The following is a 16,173-nucleotide window of genomic DNA, read 5'->3' as shown; positions in this document are numbered from 1 at the left end:
CCCCCTAGGGTTTTTGCCTTTCCTTCCCGGGCTTAGCCATGAACTTGTAGGGTGAGATGCAGCTGGTTTCCTGCCGTCCTGGCTGGAGGTGGGAAGTGGGTTTGGATCCTGGAGTGGGACAGAGGTCTGACTGGAAGAGAGAGTTCTCAGGGGATGGGGACAGGGCCCTGGGGTCTGCCTACTTGTGATGTCATGGAAGCCAGGCTGCTCACTGGTTTGGCATCGAAGTGCCAGGAGCCACACAGCTCTTGGTCCCTGACTGCCCACCGAGACCTTCCTATAACAATGGTCAGCAGTGAGTTTCTCTGACTGAGGAGGGACCCAACAGCTCAGGTTTTTGTTTTTTTTTCCCAGCAGCTCAGGTTTTAACCATAAAGCTGCCCTTTCCCCTTGCATGGCCCTCCTTAGTCAAAAATCTACACCTGTCCTGCTTGTCCTGATTAGACCGTGAATGCTGCTTTGTTTCCCAGGGAGTCTTGATGGAGGTGTTGGCAGACACTCTCCACAGGTGGATGGGGGTCCGGGGACCTGCTACATCCTGCAGGGTGGGCAGGAGTGCAGCCTAACAGAGTCCTGAGCCCCCTGAGAGTTCTAGGAGCCCCTCCCTTCCTCTTCTCCCCAGGGAGTGAGGAAGATGGGGGCTCAGGGCAGATCTTAACGTAGTTTGTGTACCATGGAGGCTCTGCCCCTCCTGAGTGCCCTGTTGTGGAGATTCCTTTCACTAAGGAGATGGGCTGGGGCACTCGGGCTGCTGGGAATCTTGGGAATTTCTGAACCTGTGTTCCCCAGCCCATGGGAAAGGGTGTGAGCAGGACTGGGTGCCAGCCCCGGGGTGGGCATGGGCTGAGCTGTCTGCCCACGCGGGCCCTGCCAGGGCACCAGCAACCCCACCTGCCGCCTTCCTGAGCTTGGCCCCGGTCCTGCGCAGCCTCTTTTGTCCTTGCCCCACACCTGTACCTGCTGGGAGCAATTCAGCCCCTTCTCTCTGCCTCCTCCCACCTCCCCATCTGAGTGCACCTTTCTCCAGCTACAGAGTCCAAACCTAGGGGGCAGCAGGCCTAGGAGGACTTGAGGTCTTCCTACTCTGTGCACGGCATACGTGTGTGCATGTCTGTGTGTATGTTCTTGTGTCCCTGCCGTGGCTGACTCCTGGGCTCCTTGGCTCCAAACGGACCCCGCGCCTGGCAATCCTTGATGAGAATGCAGAGCTTACCGAGAATTAATCCTGCCAGGAGGTGGGCTGTCCTGGGGTGGAGCTGATTGTGTCTTCCTAGTTTGGGGAGCAGAGTTAGGGTTTAAATCTCGGCCTCATCGATCGCTTCCAGCTACCTCGATTTCACTGGGTGTTGGAGGGCCTGCCTTCATCTGGAAGAAAACGAATGAGATCATGTCTAGGGTGGATCGTGGACTGTTTAGGGATGGGCCCAGGTGGGTGCGTGTGTAGTGTCTGAGGCTTGAGGACTAGCTGTGGGGCTGGAGCCGGGTGGGGAGCTGGAGAGGTGGGGACAGGTTGGCAAACTCATGGTCCTGTAGTACGGGGACATTCTCTCTTACTATATTGGCCTCAGCAGGCGTACTGCTCGGCCTTTTGGTGCCTTTGTACAAACTGGAAAACAGTGTCCCTTATTCTGGGTGGATTTAGCCTGTGTAGCTTGGTAAGCAGAGCAAAGGCTGGATTTCAGACCTCGTTGCACAGGGCACAACCTATACAACACACACAAGGCCCTGGGCTTGGGCCTTGGACCCCCAGTCCAGAGGGCACCGGATGTGGGATGAATGTCTCTTTCGAAATTCTTGGAAACAGCATGGTTAATGGGTAGAGGAAAAGCAATTGTTGCCCTCTTTTTTCTGACCTGTTGTTGAATGGGGGAGACCAAGACAGAAGCACATCACGTTTCCCGAGTTGGGTGGCACAAGGATCAGGGAGTAGGGAGAAGATGAGAGTCCCACCTCAGGCTACTGGGCCTGGGATACCAGTCTATCCCTTAAGTTCTGCGAGGGGCTCCAGATCAGCCCTGTGTCTCCCCACTGCCCTGGACAGAGTTCAGAAGCACTTTCCCTGCACTTTCTCCTTTGGTGAGCACCATCTCCCACGTCAGGCACCCTTGGGAGTCTGTGAGGTCTCCCCACCTGGCAGTGGACATTGTCACCTAAAAAAGAGTTTTGTTGTGGCTACTGTAGCCATTTCCCTTCCCCTTGAGGGCTGACGTCCTCACCAATTAGAAAGAGAAGAAACCAGGGTCTGAGCCAGTTCTGTGCCCCTGCGCAGGTGGCCCTCCCTGTCTTCCCTAGGTGTAACTGACAAGCTCCAAGGTCTCCTTCGACTCTCAGATTCCAGAGTTGGGGACCTCTAACCCTGCTCCATCTCTCCCCAGGGATGCCGTTCTGAGTGCCTGACTGCCTCGCCCCGAAGGATGGCCTCGGATGGGCGTTAGAGGCACAGCGGCCCCGGGCTCCTGTCCCGTCCGTCTGTCTGTTATCGTCTGTCTCTCTTGACATCACCGCAGCTCCACCCCCTCCCGTCCCAGCCCCCAACGCCAGCTTCCTGCGGGCCCAGAGCCGGCATGAACTCTCCCACCGAGTCGGGTAAGAGCTGGGAGGCTGGAGAAGGCACCTGGGGTGGCTTTGGATGTAATGGGCTGTATGGGTATCCAGCCCAGGCCAGCTGACCTTCAGGGTCTGAGCCGTAAGGGAACAAGGGGTCAGGAGTGGAGAAGCATCGTGAGAAAAGGACAGAGGCAAACCCAAAGTGATTGACCATGGGGTAGACCTGAAACTGATGGGTTGACGGTCCAGCCTGGCCCTGGGAGGGCATGGGTTCAACTCTGTCCCCAGGCCTGCCCTCTCAACTCAGGGGCCTTCAATTCCGTGCCACCCTGCCCTGTTCGCCAAGACAGGCAGGGCTGAGGGGGATGTGTGCCCCTGAACCTCTGCAGGCGGTCCGGGCATGATGTTGGAAGAAGTTCCCTGTGATAGCTGAATGTCCAGCTTCCTTTTTGTGGTGGTGTCCTCTCTTCCTGGTGGAGTGTTTCTCTGTGTTCTATACTTTATTCTTAGTGGAGCTTTGCAGGGCCTTCAGCCTTAGCCTATGTTGGGATATGTGGTATTGGGGTGGGCATGCAGTGACATGTTGGCAGAGGAGACTTGGCTCTCTCCTTTGAGTCCAGGTAGACATGCCCTGGACATGGGAGAGTCCTAATTTGGGGTCTCTGAGGTTTCTTATTCCCCTCTGCTCCTGGGAGCCTGCCTAGTGCTTCCAGAAATAGTCTATGGGTGGGACTCCAGGCAGCTTTGTGTACAGGTGGGTCTGGGTTTGTGCCCATGAGGATGTGTCCAAATGGCCTGAGCTGGACCCTCAGGAGTTTCACAGGGGGGTCTTGGCTCAGTGTGGTCAGCGTAGTAACTGCCTTCCTTCCTTGACTGTCTCCTTCTGCACAGACTTAAAGGATCAGAGTCCATCTTGCTCAACTTTAACCCCCCCATAGGCCATCCGGTCACTTAACATCTTTTTCTGTAGGGGTGGGAGCTATTTCTCCTTCTTTAGAGATAAGGAAACTAGGGCCTAGAGACCAAAACCCATTTGCAGGATGGTACTGAAGCAGCACCAGGGAGGAATCCAGGCCCCCTCCCCTCTCATTCCCTGTCCTTGTCACTGTGCTAAATCTCATGCTTTCTGTTGTGAGGACCGCCTGCTGGTGACGTGTGGCCCTGACCACAGCCTCAGGGCTTCCAGCAGATTCGATTCAGGGAAGCCGAAGCTGGCGGGATTGCTTGGCTTTGTGACATTTGTTTTGGTCAAGACTGTGCCCCCTCCCCTTTCCAGCATGACATACCCCGGGCACAGACAGAGTAGAGTGCCAGCTGGAGAAAGCTGGGCTTCTGAGACTCACCAAGTCAGCTTTGCTGATGGGCCCCCTCCTGCAGGGTCTGTGGCTCCTCCTCAGATCCTCCCGCCTCTGCCTGCCTTCATTCCCCCTGCAGGGGCTGTGCCAGGTGTTAGCCGTGGAGAGGTCTGTGTGACTCTGGTGCTGGAGGGGGGCTGCCCTGACTTCCTGCTTCCTCCTCTGAGGCTGGGCTGGTGAAGGGAAGGAGAGGCCTGGTGGGTTCTCATCAGCCCCTTGGCCATCTCAGCTGGACACTGCCCCTTGCAGGGTCAGTTGTGCCCGGCAGGGGTGCCAGCCACTCCCTTCCTCTGAGCTACTATGCTGACCTGTCCAGGAGCCACTTCCAGTCACACCGGGCCTGGGGTCTAACCCTTGGCCAAGGGAACGGGAGCCTCCCAGAGGCATCCGTTGGTGGCTTGGGGAGGACGTTTTCCAGCTTTGGGATTTTATTCCCTTACAGTGAAAGGCTAAGATAATCAGCCTCAGATAGATCAGGTCAGTGGGTTGCCTTTCCACATGCAGGTGGTCCGAGTCCCCCTTGTAGCCACTGGTGCCAGGGCTGGCAGGGGCTGGAGGTGTCCATCTGCGCTGAGCCGGGCCAGGAGGGGCCTCCAGAGTGGGGCCTATGGAATTGGCCGTGCCTCCTGGCTGGCTTTCCCGCTCCCCCCAGCAGGGGGAGATGCCGTCTTCTCGTGTTCAGGAAGGAGGGAGAAAGAGAGGGGGCCAGAGATTGGGAAGCTGGTTTTAGGACTGTGGTCAGGCCTCAGAGCTGGGATCGTCGTCGTTGTTCAGGGCAGCGCCCTGAGGCCTTTCCCACCGAGTTTTCCCGGGGCTCCGGGCCTGGCTCTCCCGCTTGTGGAGTTCCAGCTGCTCTGGCCCAGGGAGAGAGCCAGCCTCCACACAGCCTCCCCCTTCGAGGGGCCCAGCATCTGCCATTCCCAGAGCTCAGGGTGGCATCTGGGCTGGGGCTGCGGGTGTCCGGCGCCTGGCAGAAGCCTGGAAACCACATGCTTGGACTCCACGGAAGTCAAATGAAACCATGAATTGTAGCTGGGTGTCCACATCCCGGGTAGACACCTCCCAGGGCGCCCCAGGAAGAGCATGAGGGGCTGGGGATAGAGGTGGGGATGAGAATGGTGAGTACCCGGGGCCTGGGTGCCCCGGCCCCTGAGCACCTCCCACCCCCTCCCGAGACTCACTTCTCTTTCCTTAGGGCGCAGAACGGCAGGCTGGGTGAGGGGCAGTTTCCCTCCATTTCTCTCAGTGCAGGAGCTTTCCTGTTTGGAAAAGAAAAATAGAAGATGGTCCATCCCGGCCTTCATAGCAAACAAGTTAGTAAGAGAGCACATTCCGGGTGAGGGGTGGCAGGTAGAGATTTCGAGAGATTTACTTCTGGGGCTCACCCGTCCTCCCCGGGGAGTGGGAGCTGATCCACTTACCTCTGGGCTGGGCCGAATGCCAGCGTTTGACCTGATTTGCCTCTCTTGCAGTCTTGGGAGTACAGGCAGAGGCCATTGATGGGGCTGCCCGCTTCCCTGAGGAGGCCACTGCCGGGGGTCTGGCTTCTCTTCTGTCAAAAGGGGACTTGAGGAGCGATGCTTTATTTTCATTTTTGCTCCCCTTTGTGGGACTGAAGGACTGACAGAATGTGCCCCCCGGCCAGCCTGGAGGAGCTGCCCTGGGGCCTGGGCCCACTCTGGTCACTGCCCTGTCCTCCATGCCATTGCCCAGAGGAGAGGGCAAGGGTGAGGCTCGAGCCAGTCTGTGTGGCGACAGGGCCTCAGGAGAGAAGGTGGCCAGGTTCCTTAGCCCCAGCTTGGGAGGGAGAGAAGCTTCATGACAACACCTGCCTGCCCAGCACCTCCCAGCTCGCTGCACACTTTCTCTCCTTCCCTTTCCCGGCTGCCCCCTCCTTCCTGGGTGACCAGAGAAACTGGGGCATAGGCGTGGGGTGGAGCCAGGAACCTCGGCGTCCCGCCTCCCAGCCTTGGGCTCTGCCTCTGAGCCCCCAGGGAAGGCGGAGAAAGTGGGTCAGAGTCGGCGTGGGGCGGGGGTCTGGGAAGTGGACTCTGGTGTCCCTTCTCCACTTAGATGCCCCCCTGGCACACCTCTGCGCTCACTATAGATCAGGATCTGCCCCACTCTCCCCTCCCCTGTCCCATCATTCCAAAGGGATTGAAGGCTTAGCACGGGACGTCCGGAGGAGGCAGGGTCAACCCTGAGGGGATGTGCAAGATGCCAAAGTAGGTGTTCACGTTTTTCCCAGACTTGGTCTCAAATGAGAGGGTTCAGCCAGCACCTAGCATGGGACCTGGCGCATGGCAGCTCCTGGGCGATGCTGACGGGCTCCAGCGTGACTGGGCTCTAAGGGCAGGAGAGAACCGGAGGGCAGGCAGGCCCGATATCTCCAGGACCCCAGGGCAGCTGGCACCCCACACTCCATCTGAGGTGCTCCCCGGCCAGCCCTTGGCTTTTTTACTGTGCACAAAGCAGACTTTGCTTTTTTCTTTTCGGTCAGGCCCCCACTCCAGCCTTTTGAGCCCAGGAAATGGGAGCCTTCAAGAGCTCAAGGAGCCACATTAGGTTCTCCTCCTCCAGATTTAGAGGGTTAGGAGGCCTGAGCCCAGCCTCCAGGGGAGGGAGCGAGTGAGCAAGGTCATTGCGGCACCAAGGAGGGGTTGTTGCCTGCTCCTAATGAGGCTCCTGTAACCCACGCTTTGTGGGTGCTCTGTAAGGTTTGTGGGATGACACATGGGAGAGCTAGATGCGTGGGGATGGAGAAGAGACATGAACCACAAGGAGAGGGGCTATAAAGCGAGAAGGATTGAGGTTAGACATTAGGAAGACTTTGTTGCATGACTTGAATCTCCGAAGAAAAGAAAAGACACTTGTCCCCATCCCAGGCCTCCTCTCTTATTCCCCTGGAGGATTCTGGGAACTACAGTGAGGATTGTCTGGCTGTGTCTGACACTTCACTTCCCACTTCAAGCTGTTACTGGAAGTCATAGTAGTGCTGGGAACTGCCCCGAGTCCCCGGCTCTGGCCACCTCTGGGTGCCCAGTCTCCTGGGTGCTCCCAGCTTTCCTAAACAGGGAGTTGTGTTTCCTTAGATTTCTGACTGCTCCACGTTCTGGGGCCCCTGCTTTTGAGTCACTGTAACTGATGATTTCCTCTGTTCCAGAACAGGGCTGCCCTACCATACTCTCCTGTGCCCGGGGCAGGCAGAGAGAGCCAGGACAGGGCTAGCCAGCCCTTCTGGTTGCTTTCAGCGTGGGTGGGCGGAGTCCTGGCTGGGAGGGGCTGCTGCCCCCAGCTTTCTGGGTTCCCTTGAGTCTGCTGCCTGTCACCCGTTAAGGAGACCTTGACCTTCCCTTCCCTTGCTCTTGAGAGAGCCTGGTTGGCTAGGATGAGGTTGGGGCAAGGGGTGCTGAGCAAAGTCCCCAGACCTACCCTGAAATGTCTACCAACTCCAGACCCCTGTGGGGAGCACTGCTCCATCACCAGTTTTCTGGAGTCTGCCCTGGCTGAGAAGCTGAGGCTCTAGAGCTTTGTTTCGTTCCTGTTGACCTCCAACTCCCTCAATATACATCTTGCCAGCCAGTCTAGGGCCTGGGAAAGCCCACCTCTGCCACTTACCCATCCATGTGATCCCCCCACCTGAGGGCAGGAGGCCCCTTTGCCATCCCCAGCTGGCAGGAGCCACAGCTACTGTGTCCTTGGTTGGCCAGCTCCTCCTGGGCTCCCGACAGGAGGGTGAGGTCATCCAGTCCAGGGAGAGGACAGGTGTCCCTGGCTTCATGCCTAGAGTTGGGGGCAAAGGGGGCCAGGAGGGGGCTCCAAAATAGCAACTGTGACATCAGGAAGGGGGAGGGGGACATAGACCCAGGAATAACCAGGCTATTAAAAGGCTCCAGTGAGGTCAGGGGGCCAAGTGGGATCTCTGTATCAGTGGGAGGCACAACCTCAGGAGGAGGGATGGGCCAGCAGTGGGCTGGGTAGGCGGGTGTCACCAGTGTTCATGGTGCTCTAGCCTTAGGTCCCAGCAGGGCCCCAGGAGCCGGGGCTGCTCTGCCAGGCCTGGGGCTGGTGGCTGGTGGGGAAGGACTGGATGCTGGCAGCCCCTTGACTCTTCTTGGAGGGGCTCCAACCTCAAGTCTCTTCCTACCTGGGTACTGGGGGTCATTATACCTGTTAATGGAAACCCTGGGGCAGGTTCGTGTGCTCCCTGTGCAGGAGGCAGTGGGCTGTGGTGGTTAGAGCTCAGACTTGAACTTCAGACATCCCAGACCTACCACTGAAACAGCTGTATGACCTAGGGTGAGCGACTTCATCTCTCTGTGCCTCAGTTTCCCCGTCTGCACCTCTCTTCTGAGGTCATCGCGCAGAGTAAACGAGGTGACGTATGTGCTGCTCGTAGCATTACACCTGGCACGTTGCCACAGGAAGAGCTACCTGCTCTGAGAACGGGCAGGTGCTCCCAGGTGCCCTTCCCTGGGTGGGGTGAGGCCTGTCCAGGAAGAGTCTCCCTGCCCCCTGCAAGGAAGCTGAGCAGCCTCCGGAGGTGACACCCCTAATGGGTAGGAGGGAGCTGCCATTTAGCTGCTGCTCAGGGGTCTCCCTGCTGGTCGAGGGGGTGGGGGAGCCACCTCCCGGCTCGGAAAGAGGGCAGAAATTAAATCAACTCCCATCCGTCGGCTGTTAGAGGGACTCCAGGGAAGATGCAAGTTTAGGCCAGGTGGCCCTGTCTGCCACCCTCTCCCAGACCCTTCCAGTTCCTTTACTTGCTCTGGATGGCGAGAGGGCAGATAGAGGATGAAATCTGGCTCTTTGGTCTCTAGCCCTTCGCCCGCCAAGAGCAGCGCCAGAGCTGCTCCCAGATGCGTGGGTATTCTAGCGTGTGCCCTTCCCCAGCGCAGGCTCTGGCCACCCGGCTCTGTGGCGTTGGCCCTGAACGCAGGCCCTCCCCTGTCCCCATCCCCCTGCCTGGCGCTTCCTCCTGGGGTGGAACGCGCCTCCCCCTCCCCCACGTGGGGCCTCCGCCAGGCCCGGGCTCCTGGCAGCCGGCCGGCGGCTCCCTGAGCATGCTCCACCTATTTATAGACAGGGCCCTCCCCCAACTGCTATTTCAGTCTCCTGCCAGCTGCCGGCGGCTCATTCGGGAAGGAGGAGCAGGGAGCCGGGCCCAGAGCTGTCACCCAGGGCTGGGAGGGAACACAGAGAGCCCGCCTGCCTGCTCAGCTCCCCTTCCTGTCCCCTGAGTGCTCAGCCGTACCCCGCTCCTGGGAGCTCTGGAAGGGCCAGTGGTCGGATGCCCCTCTAGCAGGGAGCTGGGCCTGTGGCTCCGGGGCTCCTGGCTCCTCCTGCCGCCTGGAGTGCCCAGGCCGGATGAGGCACCTCCCCACAGCGCGGGTCCCAGCAGCAGTGGCCTGAGGGAGCCCCTGAGCAGCGAGGGCCCCGCCCAGCCACCTTCCCTTTGGCCGACTCCCGCCTCAGGCGGCCCCCTGCCGGGCATGCTGCTGGTGCCCAAGGCTCAGGGGCTTGTGGAGATGCTGCAGACCATCTATGAGACGGAATCCTGTTTCTCAGCAGATGGGATGCCAGGCCGGGAACCATCCTTGGAAATCCTGCCTCGGACCCCTCTACATGGCCTCCCTGTGGCAGGTAAGTGCCTCGGTGTCCCCGCCTGCCTTCTGCCATTGGGCATCCTTGTCTCGGGGGCTGAGCGTCTGGCTCCAAGTCTTGCCCAGATGGGGTCCTGCTTAGATCTTTCTGGAGGTCTTTGTTGAGGATATGTGCAGTCAGGGGAGGTGTGCTTACTGCGATGGGCTTCCCTGCTCTCCCTGGGCCAAAACCTGCCCTCCCACCATGCCCTCCAGCTGCACTCTGCTGCATCTCTTCGAGTCCCTTTGGCCTCCGGCAGGGTCGACATCAGCTGCTGGGGGCTGTGGATTACTAGAGGATCCTGGCCTAGTTGGCACCATGGTCAGAGGGGAGGAAGTGGGTCAGTGACCTGCCTCCAGGCTCTCTGCTCCCCGGGTCTGGACAAGGGAGGAACGCATAGCCGGAGTGTCCATAAGAATAAAGGCTACCCCCACTCCTCTGGCTGGGTTCTTGGGGTCAGAGGGTCCAGTGCAGTGATTTCTGCCAGTCCCCAGTCAGGAGTGCCCTGGGAATCAGACACCTGGGGAGGAGGCATGATGCAGTTGTGGTGGAAGTAGGCAGAGGCTGGCAGCTGGGATGCTGGGGGTCTTGGCTGCCTTGGCTTCTGGTTCCCCCATATCTCTCCTTCCCCCAAGCTTTGGTTTATTCTCAACACATGAGGATGAAGGAATGTTACTCAGGCTCATAGGGCTTGAGGACTCCCTAGCCCTCCCACCTTCTCAGCAGGGACTTTTTTGGCTCTTGGCTGGGGGGGTGGGGTCCCCCAGAGCCAGGCCACTCCTTCCCTCCCTCCCAGGAACCTGTTGGCAGCATCAGGCCTTCCTGGCACAGCCTTCCCACCAGGCCGGCACCACAAGATGCTTCCTCTAGGGAGGGGCCTGCTGGACCCATGCCCGCTTGGCCCCTCCTGGCAGTGGCTTGGCACTTGGGTGTGGGTGTCTGTGTGTGTATGTATGGGGAGTCTTTGCCTCTGGTTACGTGGGTGTGGGTCCCAGGCTTTGAACTGGAAGGTGGGAGCCGTGTGCCTGTGCAAGTGCCAGTGATTTGGCTCTAAGCTGTCCAGGGATAAGGTTGCAGCTGGACTGGGATGTGTGAGAGGATGGAGGTTTGGGGAACATTTGGAAAAGCCTTCAAACCAAGCCTACCATCTGCCTGAGCAGGGATGCCCATGTAGTCTCCTAAGGTCACGGCATAACCCTGGGGACCAGCCCTGAGAGTGCCCGTGCAGGCCCCTGGGATAGGGGGTGGAACCTTGGGGCCAGTCGTGCAGAGTCTCTGCACAGTCCCCTGGGAGGGGTGTAAACGCAGAGGGCCGTTCCAGCCCTGGTCTAGTGGAGCCCACAGCTCTAGCTAAAGACCTGCCTGCTCACTCCTACCCTGAAGCCTCTGGGAGTCAAGGTGGTCCCTCGCAAAGCAAAGGGCTGACTGTGCAGAGCATCTGCTTGGGGAGGTGGTTCTACCCCATTTGGCAGATGCCATATCAGTCCACCCATCCTGTCCCCACTGCCCCTTGCCTCCCAGAAGCAGTTGGCGGTTGGCCTGAAGTTTCCTCCTCAGCGTGTTCTCTCATCCTCTTTCAAGTTGGGCCCCAGAGTCCTTGCAGGCTGGAACCCCGCTGGCCCCATCCCTTCCCTAAGGCTCCCCGTCCCTGCATAGACCCCCCCAGCCAGTCCCTTTCCCCCCCGCCCCGACACATGCACACTGCCTAGCCTCTGAGCGGTGGCGTGGTCCATGCTAGCAGGAGGGACGCGTGAGTCACCTCAGCGGCTCGGGGAGAGGGCTAAGAATGTTCCCCCTGCGCAGCTCTGATGCTGTGTCTGTGACGCGGCTGGGGACAGATATAGGCCTGGAGCTCGGCTGCCTTGTTTTTTTTTTTGGACTCTGGAATGTAAATAGATGTTTCAAATAGAAACGCTTTAACCTTTGGGTTAAAAAAAAATCCACCCCAGATAAACACGGCCATGAGGGCCAGGCAGCCTGGTGTTCCCCCCCCCCCCAACCCTCCCCCGCCGCCTCCTCTCTCCATCTCTTGATCAGTCTCCAGACAGGATGCAAAAGCCTGTGGCTAAAAAAGCAGGTGTCCAGGGACGCTTCTTGGGCAGTGTGTGTTGCCAGGCCTCCCCAGCCCGAGGGTTTGAGGAAAAGGGGCTTTCCAAGGTGGGTGTCTGCCCTGAACTCTTTGCCCACTCCAGCAGTAAGTCTTGGAACCCTATTTTAGGGGCATCCTTGGCTCTCTGGACCGTCTTGTGCGCACTTAGCACAGTGCCTGGCACATGGATGAATGAATGTTGCTTGAGGGGACTGGCATCCAGGGTTGACAGCAGGATTCCTGGGCTCTATTCTGGGGCTTGGCCCTCTAGGTGAATAGACAGATATGGTAAGTTGCCCTGGTGGGTGAGCCAGAGTCTTGGCAGGCGAGCCCACGAAGGATGTGGGGTGCTCTCCTCTGTTCCTGCTTGAGGACGGGGACAAAACACAGCTTCTGCTAGTGCTGTCAGGTCTTCCTTGATGGATGGGGTCTCTTCCTGGCTCCACCTGCAACAGCCCGGCACACAGTGGGCACCCCTCTCATACAGGCTTGGTCCCGGCTCGGGGAGCCCAGGAGCTTGAACTCTGGTGTGGGATTCCCAAGGATGCAATGCTGGGGGATCCCCTGCCTCCCTTCTGTTGGGCCTTGGATTTCCCTCTGGCCTGGACTGGGCAGCGCGCTGCTGCTTGGGGAACGTGTAGGATGTTAAAAGCAGGCATGGAGGAGGAGTCTTCTTTCCCCAGTGAGGGAGGGTGTGCATCCCGCTTATGCCAGGAAGGGGTGCTACGGATGTTGGGAAGTGCCATGGGGTTTGGGTTTGGTATTGGGGATATTCTTATTCACGTTCTTCATGCCATTCCAAGCTTGGCTAGGTAAGTGAGTGTGCAGGCATAGGGGTGTGGGTAGGTCGGAAGTGCGAGACTGGGGTGGGAGGGGAATTAATATTATAATCTACTAGATGATGGGTATTGGGGTGCTTTCCTTACCTTATCTCCCTTGGAAAGGTATTAATAGCTATGTTTTACAATTGAGAAGGATCTGAGAAGTTAAGGAACTTGCGCGAGGTCACAGAGTAAATGACGGCTGGGCTTCAGACTCAGGTCTTTGCGTAGGGCGACGTCTAACCCATACAAGAGCTTCCCTGTACAAATTTTTTAAAGGCGGCCCTTCTTCCAGGTGGCTATATCCTCAAGCCAGAGTGCATGGCTTAGCACTGGGAGCATGGGCTAGACTTCAGCCCCCAACTTGCCCCTTCAGTTGGGTGCCCTTGTGCAGTACACAACCTGCACAACCTTATGTGGTGGGTCCGTCTTTGTTGCTTCCAAAGTTTGTGCTCCTCAACAAGAGAGACCCTTCTGGCCTTGGGGGGCTCCTGAGGTTTCTGGGAGGAGACTTTTCTACAAATACTGGGGGCCTCTGGATCAGCTATTTCCCCCCCATAGGGATTTTGGCCCAAGGGGGCAGAAGGGGGCTCAGGAACAAAGCCTCCCCTGCCCCCATCCCCTCCTACCCCATCCCCTCTTCTTGTTTTTGAGACCCTCAGCTGTCCCTTCCCTGCTGCACAGCTGCCAGACAGGAAATCAGATTAACCGTGTCCACGCACACAGCTGTAACAGCTGTCAGGTTGGCAGCAGAAATGCCGCCAGCGGGGGGACACTGTGAGAAAGTAGTTCTCAAACTTTCAGTTGCCACGGAATTACCGAGGGAAGATATTAAAATGCGGATTCCCAAGCCTTACCCCCCACCCCAAGGTTCGGATTCTGTAGGGCAGCCCAGGAACCAGCATTTTTAACACATCTCAGATGATTTTGATGTGAGTAGGTTCAGACCATGCTTGGAGTATGGGCAGGGGTCCTATGGACAGGAGTCATGGGGCCTAGCAGCCTGCCAGTGGATGTCACCAGTCTCCCTAGAAGGCCTCGATGGGCTTTGGGACTCTTGGGAGAAGGCCAGCTGCAGAGGGAGGGAGGCTGTTGCCTCAGTCAGATTCAAATCCAGCTCCCAGCAGCCTGGCAGTGTGGAGACGGAGGATGTCTTAAGACACTGGGGAGCAGGTGTCTAAATCCCAGCGGGGCAGGGGATTATGACAAGTGGCCAGGGGGACGGGACGCTCTGCTGGACGCTTCAGGCTGGGCTGTGCTCGGGGAGTAGCGCAGGCAGAGCTTCTGCCCTGGAGCCCCTGCTGTCCACCCCAGATGTGGAGCGAGCAGTCCCAGCAACATCTGCAGACTTTGAATGGTTAGTGTGCCTTTTAATTGCCTCTAGCTTAGTGCCCAAGTGTTTCCTGGAAATGGCTGGGCTGGGAGAAGTGAGTCTACTTCTCCTCCAGAGAGCTGCTCAAGACCAGTGACTAACTCTGTTTTTGCCGGTGAGAGATGCTTTGTGCCTTCCACCAGGGCTCTGCCTCCCTTAAGCTTAAGGTCCTTGAGAGGCACAGTCTACCTCAGGGTTTCTGGGGGTTCGGTTCACTTGGCCCCCATTTCCCCTGCACTCTCGGCTCTGGGGTTCTGAGGCCAACCAGGTCTCCCATCTAGATCCTTGGATCCTTCATACGGAGTTTGGCTCCGTGCTCTCATTAAGTTCAGGAATAGCCTTCAAGATTTCTCCTGATTTTTGGTGGGAGGCAAGAGAGAACCAGAAGACCCAGGGTTAAGCCCCGGCTCCTCCGCCTCCTTTCCAGGTGACTTTGGATGAATTTCTTCCATCTCTGGCTTTACTTTCCTCCTCTGTCAACTGGGGGAGTTGAGTGGCTGATCCGGCGGGCACTTCCTTCAGTGACATTCTAAGTCTTTGACATCAGTTTCACATTGCTTCCGCCTAAGAGGGGCTTCGGGTCGCCCGAGTCCTGGCCCCAGGCGGATGTAGAATGGTACTGGGGAGAGGGGTGTTGCCTGCAGCAGGCACAGCGAAGTTAGATACCTGGAAAGGCTTTCTGACTGCTGGGAGCTGGGGCCCCAAGAGCAGGGACCAAAGCTTGTGTTCACCTGTGTTAAGTAATGCTTTTAAGGGACTGAGGGATCCCACCGCTGTGGGCTGAGCCTCAGAGGACAGGGTGGCCCTTCTTGGAGCTAACAAGGCAGGGGAGGCCGGAGAGACAGGCTGGAAGCGCTGCCGTCGGGAGGAGGCTCTTCCCAGGGTATGCCTCCTCCAGCGCCGGGATCCAGCTGCCGGCCGCTCCAGCTTGTGTTGTGTGGGGCCCACTGGAAGGGTTTTGATTGGGACAGGACCACAGAGTGACCTTGGGACGGTCTGAAATGAGAGCGCTAAGAGAGCTTAGGCTTCACTAGACTGCCAGAGGGGTCCAGGACACACAAAAATGTCAGGAGCCATTAATAGCCTCGACTAGTACCTCCTGAGATTTTCCCAGGCTCTGCGCCAAGCTCCACTGCACGTGTTATCTCTCCGGAGCCCTAGGAGCTCTGGGAGGTGGGTGCTATTCTTCCTCCCATTTCACAGATGCCCGCACGCAGCACAAGGAGGGGCTTGGTGTCTTGCCCTAGGAAGTGGCAGAGGCTGACTTGAACGCTGGTGTTCTCTTGTTCCAGAGCCCTCGCTCTTAACCATTATGTGATGTGTGTTGGCTTGCACTGCATGGGGAGTTGGGAAAATTGCTAGGTGAGCGTCATCCCCAGCTCGCACATGTGGAAATACTGTCTGCATTGTGGTAGAACCTGTCGAGCCTAAATTGGCCTCCCTAGTCACGTAAGAGCACAGAAATAGATCATGGGAAACCGTCCTTGGTGGGGAGGGGTCATCGGCGTCATGGGGAGGAGTGTGAAATGCTGTTCCCTGCCTCCTTCCAGAATCCCTCAAGGCCAGCAAGGGGACAAGAGCCTTTTCCCATTCTCCAGAGGGACAGAACGAGGTCATTTGGCATTTAAGGAAGCTGCTGACACCCCAGACTGCTGAGGGAGCTCCTGAGGGCCTGGGTGCTGGTGGAAGGCACTGCCCTCTAGGGTGGGCTGCCAGCCTGTTGCTCTCCAGAGGGGCCAGTTCTCTAGGGCTGGCTCTTGCTGAGCACCTGGGATGCCCCACACTGGAGTTAGCGCTGCATAGATTAGTGTTCAGATGGAGCCCGCCTGAGCTGGGAGTCAGGACACCTGGGTTTGAGTCCCTGCTACTTAAATGGTGAGATCTCCTGCACAGCAGCCTGAGAGGCTTGGTTTCCTTGTCTGTGATACGAGGCAGCTGAAACAGATGATCTCCCCTTTCTCCCTCTTCGCTCTTTTTGCTGGGGGTAGCTCTTCAGATCCAGGGCTTATCTGCAGAGGCCTCATTTTCATCCTGTGTAGACATTCCAAACCGCTTAATACACCCCTCCCTCAAACTCTGTGTACCCTGGCTCCCCTCCTCCCCCCCAGCCTTCTGTGGCTGGTGGCTTCTGGGAGCAGGGTCTTTTTAGAGCCAATTGTTAAGCTTCTTAGGTCTGCCAGGTCGGTCCACACACTGTGGTGCCCCCTCCCCCTCCAGTGCTTCTCCAGGGGGAACTCAAGGTACCATTTCCTTGCTGCTAGGGTTTGGGTCACAGGGATACTGGAGTTGGTGACTTCTCCAAGAGAAGGCTGGGAGCTGGGGCATGGCCTGTGGTGTGTTCAGAGC

At 58.0% G+C, this 16,173-nt stretch overlaps 1 protein-coding gene across 4 annotated transcripts in view; it reads left to right on the top strand.

Moving 5' to 3' along the window:
- Positions 1-16,173, top strand: part of HDAC5 (histone deacetylase 5) — a 34,684-nt gene that overhangs the window by 3,235 nt on the left and 15,276 nt on the right. The window contains exons 2-3 of one of the 4 annotated variants that reach the window (XM_082371479.1): positions 2,376-2,586; positions 9,471-9,545. In XM_082371479.1, the coding sequence (XP_082227605.1) occupies positions 2,565-2,586; positions 9,471-9,545 (97 nt within the window). In that variant the 5' untranslated portion in view covers positions 2,376-2,564. Of the gene's footprint in view, positions 1-2,375; positions 2,587-9,025; positions 9,546-16,173 lie in introns of those variants that run through there. The other 3 variants (XM_082371480.1, XR_014238325.1, XM_082371478.1) reach the window with 3 other exon arrangements.

Source organism: Balaenoptera borealis, assembly GCF_965194805.1.
Source record: "Balaenoptera borealis genome assembly, chromosome: 20".
Lineage (NCBI taxonomy): Eukaryota > Metazoa > Chordata > Mammalia > Artiodactyla > Balaenopteridae > Balaenoptera > Balaenoptera borealis.
Note: the sequence above shows the minus strand (reverse complement) of the source record. Positions and strands in the feature narration are given on the sequence as shown.